Source organism: Trichomycterus rosablanca, chromosome 8 (assembly GCF_030014385.1).
Source record: "Trichomycterus rosablanca isolate fTriRos1 chromosome 8, fTriRos1.hap1, whole genome shotgun sequence".
NCBI classification, from domain to species: domain Eukaryota; kingdom Metazoa; phylum Chordata; class Actinopteri; order Siluriformes; family Trichomycteridae; genus Trichomycterus; species Trichomycterus rosablanca.
Window position 1 is genome coordinate 3,742,791 of NC_085995.1, and position 21,335 is coordinate 3,764,125.

The window sequence follows — 21,335 nt, forward strand, 5'->3', positions numbered from 1 at the left end:
TATTCAATTTTGAGCGTGCTGATGATTTGGTCTACATGCAGACTAGATTTAATCCCTCCTTTGAAATGCATTTACAAAGCCAGATTTAATTCCCACACTTTGCAAAAGCTAAAATACTAACTGCACAACATCATTAGGAAGATCATTTGGTCAGAAATGTGTCACCCGCTGCATGAAAAGGGTTTTTTGGCATGACCGTGGCTTTACAAGAGAATCTGAGATACATTTAGGCACAAACTGTGTAGATAAGGTTGCATATTTTATGCAAAAGAAGACGCTTCTCTGCTCAGATAACGTTTAAGTAAACACCGCCATCCGACACCTTCAACCAGTCTGTAGAAATGGATCAGAGCTGTACAGCTCTTATTGCTCTGTATTGTTTTGCTTCATTATTAGAATATTTCCATGCTTCCTGCATTTCTATACTGAGGTAAGTGCGAGATACATCATTCCGGGGAAAGAAAATAAGAAAGTGGTCTGAAATTTAAAGGACTTGCTTCAGTTTTAGCAAAGCGCACATACTTTGGTGGCTGCAGGAAAAAAAGCCTAGAGTGGTTAAAAACACAAATGAAAAAGAGAGATGGCCATCAACACCAGGATAATCCGGCTGTCCACTGAGTCCGCTTCCACAGAGTCCGTTCCAGACTACAAGAGCACGCATTTTTTGGAATTCTTTTTGGTCACCGGATAAAGGACGGCACGCACGGCCTCTGCAAAAACATCCCTGACTCCCTCCTGAAGGAGAGCTGAGCACTCCAGGTATTTAACAGCGTTGATCTGCTTGGCCAAGGCGTTGCCCTGCTGCTGCGTAGTGGGAGCCAGGTTCTGCTCCTTCAGCTTCTTCACCGTTTCTGCGTCGTTGCGCAAATCACGCTTCGTTCCCACGAGCAGCACGGGCACGCTGGGGCAGTGGTGAGACACCTCAGGGTGCCATTTGTGCCGCACGTTGGCATACGAGGACGGGCTGCCGATAGAGAAGCAGATGATGAAGACGTTGGTCTGTGGGTAGGACAGCGTGCGCAGGCGGTCGTATTCCTCTTGACCTGCTGTATCCCATAGGTTCAGGCTGACCGTGCGCCCGTCCACGCTCATCTGGGCGCTGTAGTTGTCGAACACGGTGGGGATGTACTCCTCGGGGAAGGCATTGGTGGTGTAGGAGATGAGAAGGCACGTTTTGCCCACCGCTCCATCCCCGACCACGACGCACTTTATCGTCTGCATCCTTCTTTAGGCCACACAGGCAGGGACACCTACAGTGCACACAAACCAGTCAGATATTGAAACAATTTCAATTTATTACCCATTATACTCCTCCAAACCAATAGTTTTGTCTTGGTGAAGATCAAGTTGGTAACTACATGCATGTTGGAGGGGGCGTGTGTAAGGTACGGCCCTCCTAGGTCAAGATAGGGGTTTGCAGCAGGTAAAAAAAACAAACGGGTAGTTAGATACCACTACATTGAAGGAAAAGGGAAAAATGTATGATTAAAATAATAATGTTAAAAAATTGCTGACAGTCTAAAATGTTCCAAGCTTTGCAGCGAAACCCTTGGTAATGAAGCTATAACCTGGTTAAATCTGCCCTGCCTGCCTATCCATATTCAAGAGCTGTTATCTCCAGACCTACAGTCTACAGATTAGTCATCTATTACTTAAGTTAAAGATGACACCTTGAGAGGAGTACAGACTGTAAATGAGTCATAAAGCAACGGAACATATGAGATGGTTGCCAGTTTCATCCGGCTAGGAGTTTTCAGCTGACAAGCTAAGACATGAAGGCTAAAGGGTTGGTGTAATTCACGATGATGAGCCAGTAGTCATGAGGAAAACAAAGACTAAAGAATACAACCATTAAGATTAAGAGCTTAAAATGTTCCTATTAGCTAGAGAATAATATGATATGTAAAAAAACACATTTGTACGGCTTACAATTCTGGCTGAATACAGTTTGAGCAAGTGAGGGTTAAAGACCTCGCTCAGGGGCCCAACAGTGGTGATGCTGAGGCTTGAACCAGCAACCTTATGACTAATAGTCCAATATCCTGACCACTAAGCTACCACTCCCAGTAAAGGGTATGCATTGTGTTTTAACAGCTTCAAATTTATGATAGATCCTTGGCTTAGTGGGTAGCACTGGCGTCTCATAGCAGTCAAGAAGGTCCTGAATTCGATCACCAGGTGTGGGGCGGTTTCCTTTGTGTGGAGTTTGCAAGTTCTCCCCGTGTCTGCGTGGGTTTCCTCCAGGAGCTCCGGTTTCCTCCCACAGTCCAAAAACGTCCAAAGTCCAAGGAAATTGTCCATGACTGTGTTTGATAATAAACTTGTGAACTGATGAATCCTGTGTAACCAGTAACTACCATTTCTGTCATGAATGTAACCAAAGTGTGTAAAACATGACGTTAAAATCCTAATAAATAAATAAATGATAAAATAATAGATCCTTTGCTTAGTTGATTTAATGTCTTATGATTCAGACAGCTCATTTAGGTACAAGATGACAGCTTGTGTTTTCTTCCCGACCTTGAAAAAAAGAGCACTGCTCTGTGTACTTTTAAATTGGTGCAGTCAAACTAGCCCTATTTACATTTACATTTTCAGCATTTAGCAGACGCCTTTATCCAAAGCGACTTACATTACAGTTACAGTATACAGTATGAGCAACTGAGGGTTAAGGGCCTTGCTCAAGGGCCCAACTGCAGCAACCTGGCTGTGGCGGGGCTTGAACCAGCAGCCTTTTACTAGGATTACTAGTCCTGTGCCTTAACCACTAGGCTACGGCTTGCCCGTATATGGACTTAGAAAAATCACCAGTTAAATTAAATGACATTAATTAATGTACATTAAGTTACATTAATGAGTCTGTATTTGAACTTAAAATAATGAGACTTTAAAGACTGCCATGGCGTACAAGTTCCATGCAAATTTGACCTTAACTGTTGATCCCACTGACTAAACCAACACGGTTAATGGTAGGTTAGTTAAGAGAGGAAAAGCTGTTTGTTTTCATTGTGACTGGAGGAAGGAAATACAATCAGAGAGCTGCTAAAAAATCTTAACAGCTAAGCTAACAGAAAGTAACTTTAACCCGCTATACGAGCAGTTAGATTTTTAACAACTAGATAAATATATATATCATATAAAACAGTCCTAACTGTAAATAACACCTGTGATGAAGAACAGTAAGTGATATAAACTAGATATTGTACTGAGTGTAGGTACAGTAAATCAGATCAGTGCAGAAGCAGCGCTAGCTAGTGGGTTTCGCTACTTCATTTCCTCTTTACCTGATTCCACCCAACTTAATACACAACATTCACAAAATACGTTACAAAGCCATAATATTGATATTAAACACCAAAATCTGTCCTAATCTCTGAGTTTTTACTTACATTTATAACAGGCAAAGTTAAACAAGTGTTAAAACTCACTCAACTTTACTGAAAAGTAGATTAACATACTAACAGCTACATTAGCATATTCAGCTTAGCTTGTTGCTAATCAGCTAAATATTTACATTTATGATTTATTAATCGTACAATTCACAATATTCTCACCAGTATTGTTCAAACTAATAACACAACAACTAATCAGCGCTATTTTTATTACATTAATATGAATAAAGTATAGTTTCTTACCGCCTCTCTCTCTCACACACACTCACACAAATCGTCCCGCCTGTTAGCACTGCTCACACTGATCCAAAATACAGATACGGTTAGCATCTTGCTAACAATGCTAACACCACCTTCATAATACAAGCCCAGTTCATGAACCGTTAGCGTTAATAGAGGATCGGGAGTCGATTCTTCGATTCCTGGCACAAAGAACAATGAGTCGATTCCCAAGCTCCGGAGTTGATTAGACTCTGTGGCGTGAATTAGACTCTCTCTACTGTATATACGTACACCGATCAGCCATAACATTAAAACCACCTCCTTGTTTCTACACTCACTGTCCATTTTATCAGCTCCACTTACCATATAGAAGCACTTTGTAGTTCTACAATTACTGACTGTAGTCCATCTGTTTCTCTACATACTTTTTAAACCTGCTTTCACTCTGTTCTTCAGGGGTCAGGACCCCCACAGAGCAGGTATTATTTGGGTGGTGAATCATTCTCAGCACTGCAGTGACACTGACAGACACAGCAGCGCTGCTGGAGCTTTTAAACAGTGTCCACTCACTGTCCACTCTATTAGACACTCCTACCTAGTTGGTCCACCTTGTAGATGTAAAGTCAGAGACGATCGCTCATCTATTGCTGCTGTTTGAGTCGGTCATCTTCTAGACCTTCATCAGTGGTCACAGGATGCTGCCCACGGGGCGCTGTTGGCTGGATATTTTTGGTTGGTGGACTATTCTCAGTCTAGCAGGGACAGTGAGGTGTTTAAAAACTCCATCAGCGCTGCTGTGTCTGATCCACTCATACCAGCACAACACACACTAACACACCACCACCATGTCAGTGTCACTGCAGTGCTGAGAATGATCCACCACCCAAATAATACCTGCTCTGTGGTGGTCCTGGGAGAGTCCTGACCATTGAAGAACAGCATGAAAGGGGGCTAACAAAGCATGCAGAGAAACAGATGGACTACAGTCAGTAATTGTAGAACTACAAAGTGCTTCTATATGGTAAGTGGAGCTGATAAAATGAACAATGAAACAATGAATGAGTGTAGAAACAAGGAGGTGGTTTTAATGTTATGGCTGATCAGTGTATGCAGCTCTGTAGAAAATTACAAGACCACTGCAAAATTGTTAGTTTCTCTGGTTTAACTATTTATAGGTATATTTGAGTAAAATGAACATTTATTCTTTATTCTATAAACTGCTGACAACATATCAGCCAAATTTCAAATTAAAATATTGTAATTTATTTGTAGAAAATGACAACTGGTCATTAAACAAAAAAAGATGCATTGCTTCCAGACAATCTAAAGAAAAATAAACATATTTATTTAATAAGAAACACAATACTAATGTTTAAACTTAAGCCCAATTTTGAATCACAGCTTTCAAGCAGCTTGCCATGGTTTTCACTGGTCTTTCACATTTCAGTTTGATTACTTTATGCCAGTCCTCGCACAAAAATCTAAGCAGCTCAGCTTTGTTTGATGGCTTGTGACCATCCATCTTACTCTTTATCACATTCCAGAGTTTTTCCAGTGATGTTAAGGTGTGGAGATTAGGCTGGTTTTGATCTGATGGTTCTTCATCCACACCACATCCACCACCCAAAATAATACCCAAAATAACACATACACATTGATTCATAAATCATTCACAAAGACAAATGTGCCCAATTCCAGCCTTGCTAAAGCACTGTAATATCATCCACCAAATGTCACATTGTGTGCAAGACTGTGACTTTAAGGCTTCTCCAGGTCTTTGTCTAAACATTAAATGACCAGCTGATTGGCCAAGCTGAAAACTGCAGTCAACACATATAAGATTATTAACACATATGCGATTATTACTAAACATTGACTGCAAGCCAGACTTTCTCACACAATATCAGTGCCTGACCTCCCCAAATCTTGTGTATAGCAATGGAGGTTGTGTTAGTCTCAAGCCAATTTTAGACACATACTGTACATTGTCAAGGACTATATACTATACTTTATATAAACGAATGTATTAATAACACAATTGTAAATTGAACATGTTTAATAATTATGTTTCTTAGAGAAAAAGCTTCTGGTCACCATCACACTAAACAAGACTTCATTCTTACCTGAGTAAATGTGTTACTGAACAAAGTCCATCTTTAATAACCTGCAGTGTTAATACAGGAAGCTGCTGCTCAGCACTTGTACAAGAACATTCCACACTTCACATGGATTAGTTTGGAAGAGTTTGCAATGGCCATGGAATAGTTTTATTTTAGTGTTTTGTCTCTTATACAAACATCATGAGATGTACATAAAGAGTAATGCAGGGTTAAAGAACAGTATACAGCACTGTGAGAAGAGCTGACCTTTCGTTTAGCTACATTATTCTTCTAGAAACATGGCAAACAGAGAAGTGACACTTAGTGCCCTCTGCTTCTGTCTGACTTTAATTTCAACCACAGAAGAACAGGTCAGTCTGTTATTATTATTTTTAATAAGTGATGTATGTTTTCATTATGCATTCGTTATTCTGTATGGTTATTAGACTTGTACTATATATACACATCATTTTACATAAGAATAATGATGGTGATGATGATGGTGATTATTATTATTATTATTAAATAGTTCACAAACATTGCCAATTTGACAAACTAGATGCTAATACTACTACTAAAGCAACCACTACTGTAGAAATGCCACTACTTTTACTTCTACTAATAATACTTCTACCCCTACTACTATTATTATTACCACCTCTAGTACTACTTTACTACTACTACTACAAAAGCTATTACAAATGTTAGCAATGTTGCTGCTACTACTACTACTTTAATAACAATAATAATATAAAAATAATAATAATAATTTATCTTTCAGGGGATTTTCAAATCTGTTAGCATTCCAGACCAGGCATATTTCTCCGAAACATTTGAAACAGGCCCACTGGACAGGTACAGATAAATACATATGTTTATATATTTTATATATTTTAGGCTCATGTGTTGTAATTAGTTAGGTTGTATTTTGTTATTAATAAAAAAAATGTTTCTCTGGTTTTATTTTTAAGAAAATGGGTTCTCTCCAAATCACTAAAAGAAGGTGAATTACAGTATGACGGTAGGTTCAGTGTCATTCTTCTTACAATCCTGTTAAAAATAAATTACATGTCTAAGATGATGGGACCCTTTCTTAAAATTTGTCTACTTTAGCCAAATGCATGAAATAAAATTAACTATATAATGTATATATGTAAGATTATATAGAGCACTCTTTACATTATATAGTTTATATTATATTATATAGAAACTATATAATGTAAAGAGTACTCTGCTGTGTTTCTGCATGGAACTGATTTTTTTTACATTATAGTTTCATGTGACATTTCCTGATGCAGTGATGGACTGTGTTTAGTGACTTCAGACCCCATACAGTGTACTGTGTGTAAATTGTATGTAAATCTGCATAAAACAAAGTATTTGTTTTTAGGAGAGTGGCAAATAGAGGGACCAAACAATCAAGAGTTCAAAGAGAACAAAGGTCTCGTCCTCAAATCTTCAGGTCGTCATCATGCTATTGCTGCTTATTTACGCACAGTATTTTACTTCAGAAATAAACCCCTCAGCCTTCAGTAAGTAACTTAATTAATTTGTTACTAATTATTATTTATTTTCAATAAAAAGTTTTGACATTTTGTAAAATGTAATAAAAAGAAGAATCTGTATTATGTTCTTTTTTTGTACCTTTATTTAACTGACAAAAGTACAAAGAAATAACTTTTAATGTTTTACCTTAATTGTATATTAAGTGTATATTAAGTTTTAATCACGGTTTTTATGCATCTTTCCATGCTTTCAACCAGTCTTTCACATTGCAGTTTGTTAACTTTATGCCACTCCTGGCACAAAAAGTTGAGACAGGGCAAATTACGGGTAAAAAATTTATAGAATATTAAAGTTACACCTTCTTTGCAGATAAATAAACAACATTTCTCAATGCAAGATAATTTATTGCAAATTATTAAGCAATACAAAGGGAAATCACCATTTGTATGGCTGATGATGATGGTCTAGAAATCCACAGTTGATGTTCCAGTTCATTCCAGAGCAGTTGAGTGGGGCTGAGGTCAAGGCTGTGTGCAGGACACTGAAGTTTCTTTAAACTGAGTTTTCTTTAAGTTCTTATACACACAGTCCTGCTAGAACAGGAAAAGGACCTTCCCTAAACTGTTGTTTTCTTATATAATTAATCTAATACACCTGTTAGCAATGTTTGCAGCTGAAACACATACATTTAATAATTTGAAGAAGTGTCCCAATACTTTTGTCCATATAGTGAATGTCATCTACAAGTGTATGTAAACTTTTGACCTCCATTGAGCCTTTATTACAAATCTCCACAGGTATGAGGTTTCCTTCCAGAATGGGATTGATTGCGGTGGAGGCTACATCAAGCTGCTCTCTGATATGGCTGACCTTCGCTTGGTATGACAATCTTTACCATTAATATAAAATATCCTCAAAAGTTTGTGGACACCCGACAGCAAAACCCTTTGCTGCTATACCAGCTATACCAGCCTCCACTCATTTAACTGATTATTATTTCTTTAAAAAACATTTTAGAGTCAGTTTAACGACGCCACACCGTACACCATCATGTTCGGTCCAGACAAGTGTGGCAGTACGTACAAGGTGCATTTTATCTTCCGACACCGAAACCCTGTGACGGGGGTGTATGAGGAGAAACATGCCCGGCAACCTGACACTGACCTGAGGGAATATTTCTCTGATCGTAACCCTCATCTCTACACTCTCAGTGAGTAACTTGTAGCCATTTGTTTATATATTCATTTTGAATAAGTGTAAAGTGCTAATCATGGTCGCGGTGGGCACCCTGTGCAGGGCGCCAATCCATCACACACCTGTTTACTCGCTTACACCCAGGAGCGATTTAAAGCACTTAATCTACTTAATGGCATGTTTATGTGAGCTGGAAGGAAACTTTTAGTGGTTCTGGAGGCTTTGCAAGGTAATATGTAATAAACAGGGCTTCAATCCAAACGGGGCATTTTACACTTCACTTGTGTTATCTTATACAAGGTGTATTTTAGCATTGTACCCAGTATTTCTATGAATTTGGCATGTTCCCCCCATACTTATGTGGGTTTTCTCGGTAATGATTGGCCCTTCTAAATTGCTCCTAGGTGTGAGTAAATAAATGTGGGTATGTTTGATGCTCTAAGATTGTATTACTGCCCTGTCCAGGGTGTATCCTCACTTTGCACCTGGTGTTTCCGCATAGGCTCTGAACCCACCATGACCATGATCAGGATAAAGCAGATTATTATGTACCAGTAAAATGTCCACACACCTCCAGTCTGACAAATTCCCTTATAAACAACTTCACTTATGAAACCTTTACCTTTTAATTTCAGTCTCATTTGTGTCTGTATCATCTGCTTCCAGATTTATATCCAGACAACACATTTGAAATCCTCATCGACCAAACCTTAATCAATAAAGGTAATCTGTTAAAAGACATGGATCCACCAGTGATACCCCCACGTGAGATAGAGGATCCACAAGATGCCAAACCCACTGACTGGGATGACAGGCGTAAAATCCCTGATCCTACAGTAACAAAACCAACCGACTGGTAAATGTACCTTCCACGCTCTCTTCACTATTAAGCAGTGGATGTTCCACAGAGCGAGTGATTTAAGTCTCTGGATGTGTGTTTTGTGTGCAGGGATGATGAAGCTCCTCAGTTCATTTTGGACCCCACAGTGCAGAAACCTGCTGACTGGTTAGAAGAGGAGGAACCATTTATCCTGGATCCCAAGGCTGAGGTTCCTGATGATTGGTATGTAAATCACTTTTTAAAACTGCGCTCAAAGTCACATAATCACAAGTACAGATCCAAAAACTATAAATAACACACAAACTGCACCACATCTCATTTATATAACATTAAAATGACTGATAATATAAATGTATTGCAAGAAAGTAATAAAACATATTTATGATTTAAAATATATACATATTCATCTATTTTTTGGGTGGCATATTAGCACAGTTGGTAGTGCTCTATCTCCCAGCTGTGTTTCTGTCTATGTGGTGTTTGGTATGTTCTTTTAGTGGATAACTAAATTGGCTCCAGGGTGAATGGGTGAGTAACTGTGTAAATGTAAATGGGTGAGTACTTGTGTCATGCTAAGATCCTACCCAGAGTAGTTCTAGAAGATCCTCATCAGAATAATGCAATAAATATGTACTGATAATGTACATGACAAACAGATGAATGTACATGTTCTTAATTAATTTGATTGTAAGCAGAACATTATGGTTCATTCAGCTGTTTAATGCACACCTCAGGTTGGTGGAGATGGACGGGGAGTGGGAGGCTCCTCTCACTGCAAACCCTGCATGCCTCCAGGCTGCAGGATGTGGACTGTGGGAGCCCCCTATGATACCAAACCCAGCATTCAAGGGCAAGTGGAAACCACCTATGATTGACAACCCAAATTATCAGGTAGACTGACACACATATTTATAGTTCACAAGGTTTCCTCTGATGGACTGATGGATCGAGCAATATTAAAATGCTTTTTAATCTTTTTTTTTTTAGTGTTCCACTCTATTTATGTTTCCTTTCCTTGTGTAATGTTCCGGCACTGTTTGCAGCATATTGTGATGCTTCCACCATCATATTTCACTGTGACTTTGGTGTTCTTGGGATCATACACATAAGCAAGCATTCATTCTCTGAAGATGACGAACTGAATTATTGCCTAAGAGTTTTTTGCCACTTTTGCTTTATCTGGACATTGTTCTGGTTTATCTAAATACTTATTGTATTGCATTGTAGTGTATGTTTTAGATGTGTTAGCATCTCAGTGGAGTTTTGCATGGGCTGTAGGAACAGAGAAGATTGTGATGCATTTTATTACTAATTGTTTTCTGTGTAATTGTTGTTCCTTCTTCTTTGCTCTTCGCATCATAACTCTAGGAGCATGTTGCAAATCTTTAGTGTTTGTTTTGTGATTTAGGGGGAGTGGAAGCCGAGGATGATCCCAAACCCAGCCTACTTTGAGGACGCTCACCCTTTTAGAATGATTCCTGTAGCTGCTGTAGGGTTCGAGCTGTGGTCACTTACAGGAGGTATAATGTTTGACAACATCTTGCTCTGTGATGACCTTGAGGTTTCCAGACATTGGACCGAAGAAACATGGGGACAGAGACAGCCTGTAAGTAATATAATGCTGTAATATAGATGATAATGAGAGAGATGATGCTTCCCTCAGGTGTGCATGTGTGAGTGAGTGTGTAGTTGTGTGATGCCTTGTGTCTTGTGCCTCGTGTTCACCAAAAAAAACACAATACGAGTAAAGCAGCTAAAAAGGATAAATGAACTTTGTGCCTCTTTCAGAAGGGTATTCTGGAGCAGTTACTATTAGCCACAGCAAAGCGTCCATGGCTGTGGGGTGTTTACGTCTTCACTGTTGGCCTTCCCATCATCCTTTTCATCAGCTTCATGTGGCCTGATAAGGTAAAACTTAAATAGTATTATATAAAAGTAATATTTTAAACTGAGGTCAAAACTAAGAAGAAACAATAGTAATTATTTCTTATTTTTGTGAATGAATGATCCTGAATGATGAAGAATTTAGAGTTCTCTAATATAATTTAACTGTTTACTGGTCTCCCAACTAGTGATTTAGTAGTTATGATCAACTATACCTGGTGAATTCTCTGTGCCCAAATAAAAAAGCACCGATTGGACTGAGCCTTAGTGTTCCAGCTGAAAAGTCTACTAAAGGTCCCAGAAAGTTTGTTTGTTTATTAGGATTTTAACGTCATGTTTTACACTTTGGTTACATTCATGACAGGAACGGTAGTTATTCATTACACAACATTCATCAGTTCACAAGGTTATATCAAACACAGTCATGGACAATTTAGTGTCTCCAATTTACCACTTGCATGTCTTTGGACTGTGGGAGGAAACCGGAGCACCCGGAGGAAACCCACGCATACACGGGGAGAACATGCAAACTCCACACAGAAAGGACCCGGACCGCTCCACCTGGGGATTGAACACAGGATCTTCTTGCTGTGAGGCGACAGTTCTACCCACTTAGCCACCAGGCCGCCCAGTCCCAGAAAGAATGTCAAGTCAGAAATGTCAAGTGGAGCCAAATCAAAATCTAAATCTAAGCAACTTCAGGTCTTAAGATAATCTGTACAAAATAATTGTCAGTGAGAAGAATATGGCTTCTTTATCAGTGATTTATTGTTAGGACCATTAAAATAAAATTTGGGTTTGGCCAGTTTGTCATTATAATAATTCCAGTCTGATTGAATATTGGTACACTAGTTTATACACTATTATGCTAGCTCACCACCACTGTAATCCGGGTTCGAATCCTAGAAGTGCTATAGGCCAGCCAGGCAACTACACAGACATGATTGGCTATGTCTCGGGGTGGCTGAAGTCCTGCGATGAAGTGGTGCCCTGTCCAAGGTAGTCCTGCCTTGCGCCCAATGTTTCCCAGTGGAAACAGACCTGCGTCAACCCTGACTAGGATACAGCTGTTGATTAAAATGAAATTAAAAAATCATATGCAAGAGGAGCAAAGATCTAATATGTGAACTGTGTGTAAATCTGTAAATCTGTGTGTATCAGAGGTTTGGTCCACCAGAGCAGGATTATTATTACAAAAAATCTGATGAACCTCAGCCTGACAGTCAACAGGATCCTGAATGGCAATCAAATGAAACCGATAATGGTAAGAACACTAGTTTATGAATGTTTTAAATGTAAATTTGTAATTTAAGTTAATTTACTACTTTTACATTATCTACTGCTTAAGGAGAAAAGACTAAAAGTGGTCCAAGAAAACGAGAAATCAGCAAAGCTCAGCAAAAATCAGACCTGGAATTAAAGGTAATTAAATCAGGTGAAAATAATTAAAATGTACAAGTTAGATGTGTCCACATACTTTTGACTAGGTTATGTTTAACTGAAAAAAATAATGAAATTATTTGTAAATATTATATATATTTATATATTTTTCTCTCCAGTTTTCAGATTGATGCAAGCTAACTCTGCAGCTCTTTAGGACACATGGACTTTTAACAATGTGATAAAATATAAAGTTGTGATGTTCACAGTACACATATACAGAGGACAAGATGTACACAATATTGAAAACAGATTTAACTATACTACAGTTTAAGCAGCTAATAAGGATTTAAGCCTGTCATCATCTTCAGACCAGCTTTACTCCTTCTCACAAAGCTTTTATCATTATCATTATTTTGAATGGTTTGTGGTGAGATGTTGGAGCTTCTTCATAAAGAAGGTGGAGATCTGCTTCATAATCTGTACTCCTGAACATTCCAAAATGTCTTAATAATGTCTAAACATGATGTTTGGGGAGAGCATGAAAGAGGCTCGTCTTCATTCTGGTCCTCACCAAACCTCTCTTGAATAATTGCATGTATGAACAGTCACTGCCATGATTTTGGGGACCTCAAACATTAAATCATTATCAGTTTTTTTTTTACTGCAGGCATCCACTGTTCGACCTGTTTTTGATTCTTGTGTCTTTGAAATGTTATATTCAGTCTGCTTTTTTATTTAGTGTTTAGGTTTGTTATACAGATACCATCCATGCAGTATTTTTAATACAGACAGAGTATTAAAGTCGTACATTATTATGTGAATTCTTAAATAAAACAAAAGGACTCACTGTGGTGGTTTTGTTGTTCTTTAAGGTGAACTTTACACTTGTGTGTATTATCAGGAATTTAAAGGTGTTTGCTGTGAGTCTGTATTTCTTCTTTTTATTTAAACTGTTTGGTCTCTGAGAACTTCTAGAACAGGGGTGTCAAACTCATTTTCACAGAGGGCCACATCTGCATTATGGTGGCCCTCAAAAAGCCGATTGTAATGTAAATAGTAAAGAATTTATCAAAATAGTAGTGGCTCGGTGGGTAGCACTGTCGCCTCACAGCAAGAAGGTCCTGGGTTCGATCCCCAGGCGGGGCGGTCCGGGTCCTTTCTGTGTGGAGTTTGCATGTTCTCCCCGTGTCTGTGTGGGTTTTCTCCAGGAGCTCCGGTTTCCTCCCACAGTCAGGTTAATTGGGGACACTGAATTGCCCTATTGGTGAATGTGTGTGTGTGTGTGTGTGTGTGTGTGTGTGTCTGCCCTGAGATGGACTTGCGCCCCGTCCAGGGTGTTACTGTGTGCCTTGCGCCCATTGAAAAGCTGGAATAGGCTCCAGCACCCCCTGCGACCATAACTGGATAAGCGGTTAAGAAAGTGAGTGAGTACCTTGACTTGAGAGGAAATTCAGAGTTGCGTAAAACTACATTTCCCGACAGTGACTCCTGTCATGTGACGCTAGTAAATCCGGAAGCTGCTCTGAGAAACTGAAATCTTTTAAACGTTGGGATGTTTAAAACTTAGAGGCGGAATTAAAGCTGTGTCAGGTAAATGTACAGATGTTATGATTATATCCTTCTCTTTTTATAACTTATATTTATGAACAGAGTTGTGTACCTAACTGCAGTAGCGTTTATAACAGTACGGCTTGTTTTTAGCTTCGTGTGCTAATCAGTAAATCTAGCTTTCAGTATTCTTAGTCTGGCGAGTTTATTTTACACCTGTTTTCGACAAACCCGCCTTCACGGTTTGGATTGGCTAGTTTTCAGTGAACCAAACATAGTAAGTGTGTGATTGGCTAATTAGGTTTATGTCAGAACTCCCCATCCCAGTGGGCAGGGTTTTCTGAGTACGGGTGGGAAAGGTAAACGCATCTCTGCCCGGTCATCTGATCGACTAATCTTATTTCAGTTAAATAAAATGAATTTAAGCGGTTATAATATTTATCTTTATTATTTATTTATCCATCGATTTTTTAACAGAACAGCGACAAAACTAAATTATATTTGAGCTGGACCTGTTAACATTGCTAGCTGACTTGAATAATCAGAATTTCTTATCAAATTTTTATATTTTATTCCCATTTTAATTATTTTTTACAAATATTTCACAGTGCAGCTCCACAGCAATGTCGATTTTAATGTCGAAATACAACTGATACTGTACTTTTTAAACCCAGGTCTGCATAGCTGTTAATATTATTACCTAATATCTAAACATTTAAGAGAATTATTTCACTTTATCTTTTATTAGGTTTTAAATAAAATAAAAATACATCTAGTTATAATGCACTTGTGAGGCACATTTATATCATGGCAGTTTTTGAATTTTAAGTTTGTTATTTGTATTTGTTGTTGTAGCCAGGTTGTTGCTGTTGGGCCCTTGAGCAAGACCCTTAAACCTCAATTTCTCAGACTGTATACTGTCACAGTGCTGTAAGTCGCTCTGGATAAAGAAGTCTGCTGAATGCCGTAAATGTAAAATATACATAAATTAACATACAGTGAATTCAGGAGGTGTTCAGATTCCTTGATTTTTGTGAAATAGGTTCCGAATGTATATAAACACCAAGGTTTTTAATCTAGATTTGACTTCCGAACACAGGAATTAAATAATAAAAAAAAAAAGAATAAATAAAGCCTGCATTCCTAACATACGCTAGCACAGAGTTATCCCTCCTAATCATTCTTTACTGGCTGAGCTGTGGGTGATTTTAAGAATGAACAAAAGTGTTATATTAACTAAAAATAATGATGGGCTTTACTCAGGATTTGCCCCTGAGTGGCCTTACAGGTCATAAGCCGGACTTGGTGTAGTCAGTGCAGCCAATGTAAACTCCATCGGACTAGGATAAGCTGCATCATTTTAAACCAGGTTAAGCTTATTAAAAAACCCGCAGTGCAGCCAGTTAGCAGCACCATGCAGCAGCCTTAGTTTGTACTAAAATGACAGTGATTTTTATATTTTTTACAGCTTGTTACTGTGAGTATCAAACCTGGTCGTGCCACACCCCAGCTCTTTGTTATGGCGATCCTTTTTGCCGTGGTGGCTCGTGGAACCACCATACTTGCCAAGCATGCCTGGTGTAGCGGAAACTTTCTAGAAGTGACGGAACAGATTCTAGCAAAGATCCCATCTGAGAACAACAAACTAACATATTCTCATGGCAGGTAGGATCATTAAACCCATGATCTTTCCTTTCTGAGTGCTTGTAAGCTCAATGTTGAGTTTATGGAATAACAAGTGACATTAAACTGTTTTGATTTCAGCTATCTGTTCCACTACATCTGCCATGATCGGATTGTTTATCTATGCATCACAGATGACGTGAGTATGAGGCAAGCTTGCTTGAAGCCGTAACATGTGGATTTAGATTTGCCTTTTTCATATGCCTGCACCGGTTTTTTTAGACTACACTACTGCAGATGAGTGCAGACTTTTCTGCTGTAATCATATGCAGGGTGGGGTTTTCCTTTTACACAGACATGCTTGTGTGTTAGCTTATCAAACCCATTGTTTTGGGTAACTGGTGCCCACAAAGCAGGGGATTTTTTTTTGCTTGTTTATTGTGAGCATTAAAGTGATGGATTTTTATGAACTATACACAGGTAGCTCCCTTAATCTAAAATAAAAATAATTTAAAAAGTTAATTGATTATCGTTGATTGTATAAATATTATCAGTGGTGCTTTACATTACAATTTTAAGGTAGTTCAGTTTATATGTTGTGTGCAGGACTTTGAAAGGTCACGTGCGTTTGGATTTCTTAACGAGGTAAAGAAGCGCTTCCAGACCACCTACGGCTCGCGGGCACAGACGGCATTGCCCTACGCCATGAACAGCGAGTTCTCCAGCACTCTTGCTGCTCAAATGGTAAGTGGAATATCACATTTTATCTCTTAAACTTTCTGCCCATCCTGGTGAGCCAGAAATACTCCTGCTAATAGATTTTCTTTTAGATTCCAAATGAACACAGCGGTTAAGGTTCCAGCAAATAGTTTTTTGTGTACAAACCCTATTTGTAGAAAAGTTGGGACACTTTGAAAATTCAGTTAAAGCTAAATTTTGTAATACAGCTTCCCCTTTGCATAATACAGTTTCAGGTTCCTTTCTTGATGCAGTGGCAGACTGTTTAAGAGACAGTGATATTCCAAAGTAACTCCTAGCCCTTGTTACTACGTCCATCATGGTAGGACGTTTCTCAAACAGTATCACCTGATGGCTCCATGGTTTACATCCTTGGCCTTTACGCACTGAGATTTGCCCTGACTCTTTCATTCTTTTCATGATATTATGAACTGTATATGGTGAAAGACCTAAATTTGTATTGACTGACAATTCTTTCATGACGTTTGGCACCAAATGGTGAATCACGACCCATTTCTGCTTGCAAAGTTGCTTGAGCCTTTTATATTGTTATAGTGTATACTTATAACGTCTTGATGACCTCACCTTTGACAGGTTTTACGTTCACGTTTACGTTTCAGAAGAGCTTCCACAGTAAACATTACCTTACTCTAGTTAAAGTAGACACCAGTCCAAGAACACAAATCTGCTGTAACCCTGTTAGAACAAAAAGAAATAGGAAGTGAATAAGACCATTAGTGAGTACATGTTAGTTATCAGCTTAAGTGCTTAGTAAAGTGGTGGGTTTTAATATTAAATAAGGTATGACATACTAAGAACAGAATCAATACAGTGGATTGAAAATGACTGGATGTGTTGTATAAAGGTCTTACGTTTATGTCACAGAAACACCACTCGGACCCGAAAGGCACAGATCGGTTGACAGAAACACAGATGCAGGTGGATGATCTGAAAGGCATTATGGTCCGAAACATCGGTAAGACTTTTATTCAGCCTCACATCTGGTAAAGGAAGACAATGTAGGCCGCTCTGGTGGCACGGCATTCATGTTGTACATCTGTGATTGTAGATCTGGTAGCACAGCGAGGGGAGAGACTGGAACTTCTCATCGACAAGACAGAAAGCTTGGTGGACTCAGTATGTGATTTTATTAGCTTTTTAATGTTGTAATAGCATTCTGATAAGAGTTTGAGTGACAGTGATATTGTTTTTCTGCTTTATTCTTATAAAACAGTCTGTCACCTTTAAAACAACAAGCCGCAATCTTGCCCGCGCCATGTGTATGAAGAATCTTAAACTGACCATCATCATCGCAGTGGTTACAGTCGTGAGTAAAACAAGTGTAACTGTTGTAACACTCACTCTCTCACTCACTTTCTTAACCGCTTATCCAATCAGGGTTGCGCACGGTTGCTGGAGCCTATCCCAGCTTTTCAATGGGCGCAAGGCACACAGTAACACCCTGGACGGGGCGCCAGTCCATCACAAGGCAGATACACATACACACACACACACACACACACACACACACTCATTCACCTATAGGGCAATTCAGTGTCTCCAATTAACCTGACTGCATGTTTTTGGACTGTGGGAGGAAACCAGAGCTCTCAGAGGAAACCCACGCAAACACGGGGAGAACATGCAAACTCCACACAGAAAGGACCTGGACCGCCCCGTCTGGGGATCGAACCCAGGACCTTCTTGCTGTGAGGCGACGGTGCTACCCACCGAGCCACAGTGCCACCCACTGTTGTAACAAAGTTAAAAAATCTATTTTTTATTTAATAGAATTGATTTATATACTTCTTAGCAACAGGCACAGCTAGAACACATACAGGCAGTTATCAGCAGGGCCATCTAGTCAGCCCGTTTCACTGTACATGACCAGAATGAAGCAGTTACTGAAAATAAATGAATAAATAAATGAGCTTTAGGTTGTGTATCTATTTCTTCTTCTTGTCTGTTTCAGGTGGTTCTGTTCATCATTGTAACAGCAGCATGTGGAGGACTCACCTACCCCAACTGCCAGAGCAAGTGAGAAAGCTGGAGCTTCCGGTCTCCTGCTATCTAACCTGAAACCACTTTGTCCGAAGACGTTGTACACCACTCGAACTTGAACATGTCCTGTGTCTCACCTGTCCCAGTTCTTCCTCACCCTCATCTTTAATATTAACACAGACTGTAGCCAAATACAGGACTCGTCTAGAAGAGCCTTCTCATTCACCTCGTTCTGTAAATCCTTCATCCTGATTTCCTTGTGTTCAGTTTCATCACATGACTTGGGATGTTCTCAGCCCGAGTATGATTCTGATCTGGTTCTCTTTCTGTCACTATAATGGGATGCACTAATGATTGAAACAGAAGAATGGAGATCCTGTGTGAAGACTGAATGAATTTAAAGTTCTAACACTTGTTGGAAACGAATGTATGTATGTATGTAGAATCTATTCCATATAGACTGACTGTCTATAGTGACAGTAGCTTAAAATATTGATCTTAGCAGTTGAGTTTGCCAAAACAAGCTCTGATGATAGAAGTACAGTTGGGAGAATAAATCTGGTGACCCAAACACTATGACACTTTTTTGGGACTGTATTACAGAAATGTCCTAATGTGTTATAATTTGGGCAGCAGTAGCTCAGCGGTTAAGGTACAGGACTAGTAATCCTAACTAGTTCAGGCTCCACTCTGCCAGGTTGCCTCTGTTGGACCATTGGTTGGATTGTATATGGTCACAGTTGTAAGTCGTTTTGGATAAAAGTGTCTGTGGAAATGTAAATGAAAATGTCATAATTTATGATTATCTGGATAAATGTTCACAAATATATAAATCATACTGTAAACATCTAAAATCGTCAGATGTATCTAACATCACTTGGGAAATCATTAACCACTTATTAAAGTTTTATAATGAAATATCATGTTTGTTACTGAACAGTTTAAACAGTGTACAACACATTCAAGTTACAGCTTTTAAATCCTGAACCCAAGCACATCTCTTTGCGGCTATCGCATCACGTGTCCATTTAAATTGGCAATTCAGTTCACGGAGTCAGTCAGTCAATGATATCAGATAATAAGTCTGACTTAGAATCAATGTTTCAATCCATCCCAAAGGTGTTTGGTGGCTTTGAGGTCAGAGTTCTGTGCAAACCACTGGTGGTCCTCCTCACCAAACTCATCAAACTATGTTTTTAAGGACTTGGACACAGTTATGCTGGAACATTAATAGTATTTCGGCCCTCCCTTCATCACACATTTAGGGCCAATTAGGGCTGCTGAGAGCCCAACCAGGTTAATGGCACCACTGGAATCTAGCTTGGGTCCTCTTTTTTTGGACCTAAAAAAATGCATCTAGCCGGGATTTCTCCAGCCAATTCAAACCTCCTTCCTCTGGAAGTGTTCTCTTTTTTGAAAACCAAAATATGGTCACCCTAGATAGTAGACTTTGGTAATGTACTGTATTGACTTCTGCCACCCAAACCACCATTCATATTACTCCTTTTGTATTAGGTTGGTCCAGAGCGGTAGAGAGAACAGAGTGGCGACACTCCCATAGGGAACCGTTGGAAAGGGGGCGGGACATTTTTTCTGCCCAGCTTCCGGGTTGTGGAGCTCTGTATAGTTCCAAACATCCCATAGAGCCCCATTCATTTCCACTACTTATCAAACATTTTTAGCTGTTTGTTGCTTTGTTTTAAAAAAATTATGAATTTAATGTCATTAATATACTTAATACTGTTATTGTTTAGCATTTGCTCAGCACTAAATGTTACATGTTTATCTTAATTAATAGGTATAACCCAATTTAGCTTAGTCAGTTAAGCTTAATTAATGACACACGAGTCTTTTCACCTAAAATGAGTTGATTAATCAAGAGTCTTGTTACAGAAATGATCATAAAACATTAGAACCACAATAAATCATTATACTTTTACTTTCATACTTAAGTACATTTGAAGGTAAATTTAGTTTAGTACTTTAGTGGAGGTAAAGAGTATTTTTACTTTTACTACTACTTTTACTGGAGTAATATGTTACCTTGGATATCTCTACTTTAACTCAACTACATGGTTTGTGTACCTTGTCCACCACTTACATTAGACAAAATGAACTAGTGCATATATTCATAATGAATTCATTAATGTATTACATGTAGGAATCAATTATTAATCACTCATGAAATAAGAGATGAATGAATGCTTTTTCATGTACCTGCACTATAATGTTTTTGGTACGGTAATGTGTTTATCAATCTGTTCATTCAGTGCAGGTAAACCTTATGAATCCAGCACATGACTTAGTGTTTAGCCAAAATGATTATTATTATGAATCCTCAGGAAAGTGAAGGGAGATTAGTTTATGCAAAAAACAAAACATAAAAAACTTTAATGTCTATACTGTATATTGTCTCTACTACTTAATGATATCGCATTATGTAATGTATGCTAATATAATGTACTGTGTGTTAACAAGAACGACCTATTAACAAATCATTATAAACATCAATCTTCCACTTTATGGTTGCAGTAAGATGCAGTAAATGTAAACGCAGTTGAAAATACCCAGAAATTGTACAAATGTTTATTATTTGCCGTTTAATATTTCATTTACTGCTGCCTGTCCCATTTGAGAACATGACAGCGCCGAGTTTGTTTGGAACTATTGAGGGTTACATGAACCACGTGACCGCGTAGCGGCGAGATCAAGGAGTGTCGCAACTCTCTCTATCTACGGCTCTGGGTTGGTCTATATGAGCCATGACCAATCCTCATCTCTTTGTCAGCTGGCCACTATGAAACCATAGCTAACAGTATTGAATGATATGGGCTAATGTGATCCATTTTTTTTATTTAATATTATTTGTATTGGCTGATTTACATGAATCAAGGGGAACAAACA

General features: G+C 38.7%; 3 protein-coding genes across 3 annotated transcripts; 2 read left to right on the forward strand and 1 right to left on the reverse strand.

Moving 5' to 3' along the window:
* Window positions 1-334: 334 nt before the first annotated feature.
* On the reverse strand, window positions 335-3,686 carry rhogd (ras homolog gene family, member Gd). The gene is made up of 2 exons (XM_062999708.1): window positions 3,636-3,686; window positions 335-1,250 (listed from the first exon to the last, which is right to left on the reverse strand). The coding sequence occupies exon 2, from the start codon at window positions 1,219-1,221 to the stop codon at window positions 646-648; it is 576 nt and encodes a 191-aa protein (XP_062855778.1). The 5' UTR covers window positions 1,222-1,250; window positions 3,636-3,686; the 3' UTR covers window positions 335-645.
* A 2,326-nt stretch (window positions 3,687-6,012) lies between these two features.
* Window positions 6,013-12,587, forward strand: si:ch211-274f20.2 (calnexin). Its single transcript, XM_063000946.1, has 13 exons — window positions 6,013-6,084; window positions 6,495-6,568; window positions 6,685-6,734; window positions 7,104-7,245; window positions 8,017-8,098; window positions 8,237-8,429; window positions 9,080-9,269; window positions 9,363-9,476; window positions 9,989-10,145; window positions 10,663-10,860; window positions 11,043-11,162; window positions 12,300-12,402; window positions 12,487-12,587. The coding sequence occupies exons 1-13, from the start codon at window positions 6,013-6,015 to the stop codon at window positions 12,585-12,587; spliced, it is 1,596 nt and encodes a 531-aa protein (XP_062857016.1).
* Window positions 12,588-14,030: 1,443 nt separating this feature from the next.
* sybl1 (synaptobrevin-like 1) lies at window positions 14,031-19,349 on the forward strand. The gene is made up of 8 exons (XM_062999709.1): window positions 14,031-14,111; window positions 15,538-15,734; window positions 15,834-15,891; window positions 16,299-16,436; window positions 17,316-17,406; window positions 17,500-17,567; window positions 17,665-17,757; window positions 18,403-19,349. The coding sequence occupies exons 2-8, from the start codon at window positions 15,589-15,591 to the stop codon at window positions 18,469-18,471; spliced, it is 663 nt and encodes a 220-aa protein (XP_062855779.1). The 5' UTR covers window positions 14,031-14,111; window positions 15,538-15,588; the 3' UTR covers window positions 18,472-19,349.
* Window positions 19,350-21,335: the final 1,986 nt, after the last annotated feature.

Bases quoted from the DNA above. Each gene is read 5' to 3' on its own strand.
- rhogd (XM_062999708.1), bottom strand. From the start codon at position 1,221: ATGCAGACGATAAAGTGCGTCGTGGTCGGGGATGGAGCGGTGGGCAAA.
- si:ch211-274f20.2 (XM_063000946.1), top strand. From the start codon at position 6,013: ATGGCAAACAGAGAAGTGACACTTAGTGCCCTCTGCTTCTGTCTGACT. The intron at 6,569-6,684 runs GTACAGATAAAT...TTTATTTTTAAG, and splicing joins GAAACAGGCCCACTGGACAG to AAAATGGGTTCTCTCCAAAT. The intron at 10,146-10,662 runs GTAGACTGACAC...TTTGTGATTTAG, and splicing joins TTGACAACCCAAATTATCAG to GGGGAGTGGAAGCCGAGGAT.
- sybl1 (XM_062999709.1), top strand. From the start codon at position 15,589: ATGGCGATCCTTTTTGCCGTGGTGGCTCGTGGAACCACCATACTTGCC. The intron at 15,892-16,298 runs GTGAGTATGAGG...TGTTGTGTGCAG, and splicing joins ATCTATGCATCACAGATGAC to GACTTTGAAAGGTCACGTGC. The intron at 17,407-17,499 runs GTAAGACTTTTA...CTGTGATTGTAG, and splicing joins CATTATGGTCCGAAACATCG to ATCTGGTAGCACAGCGAGGG.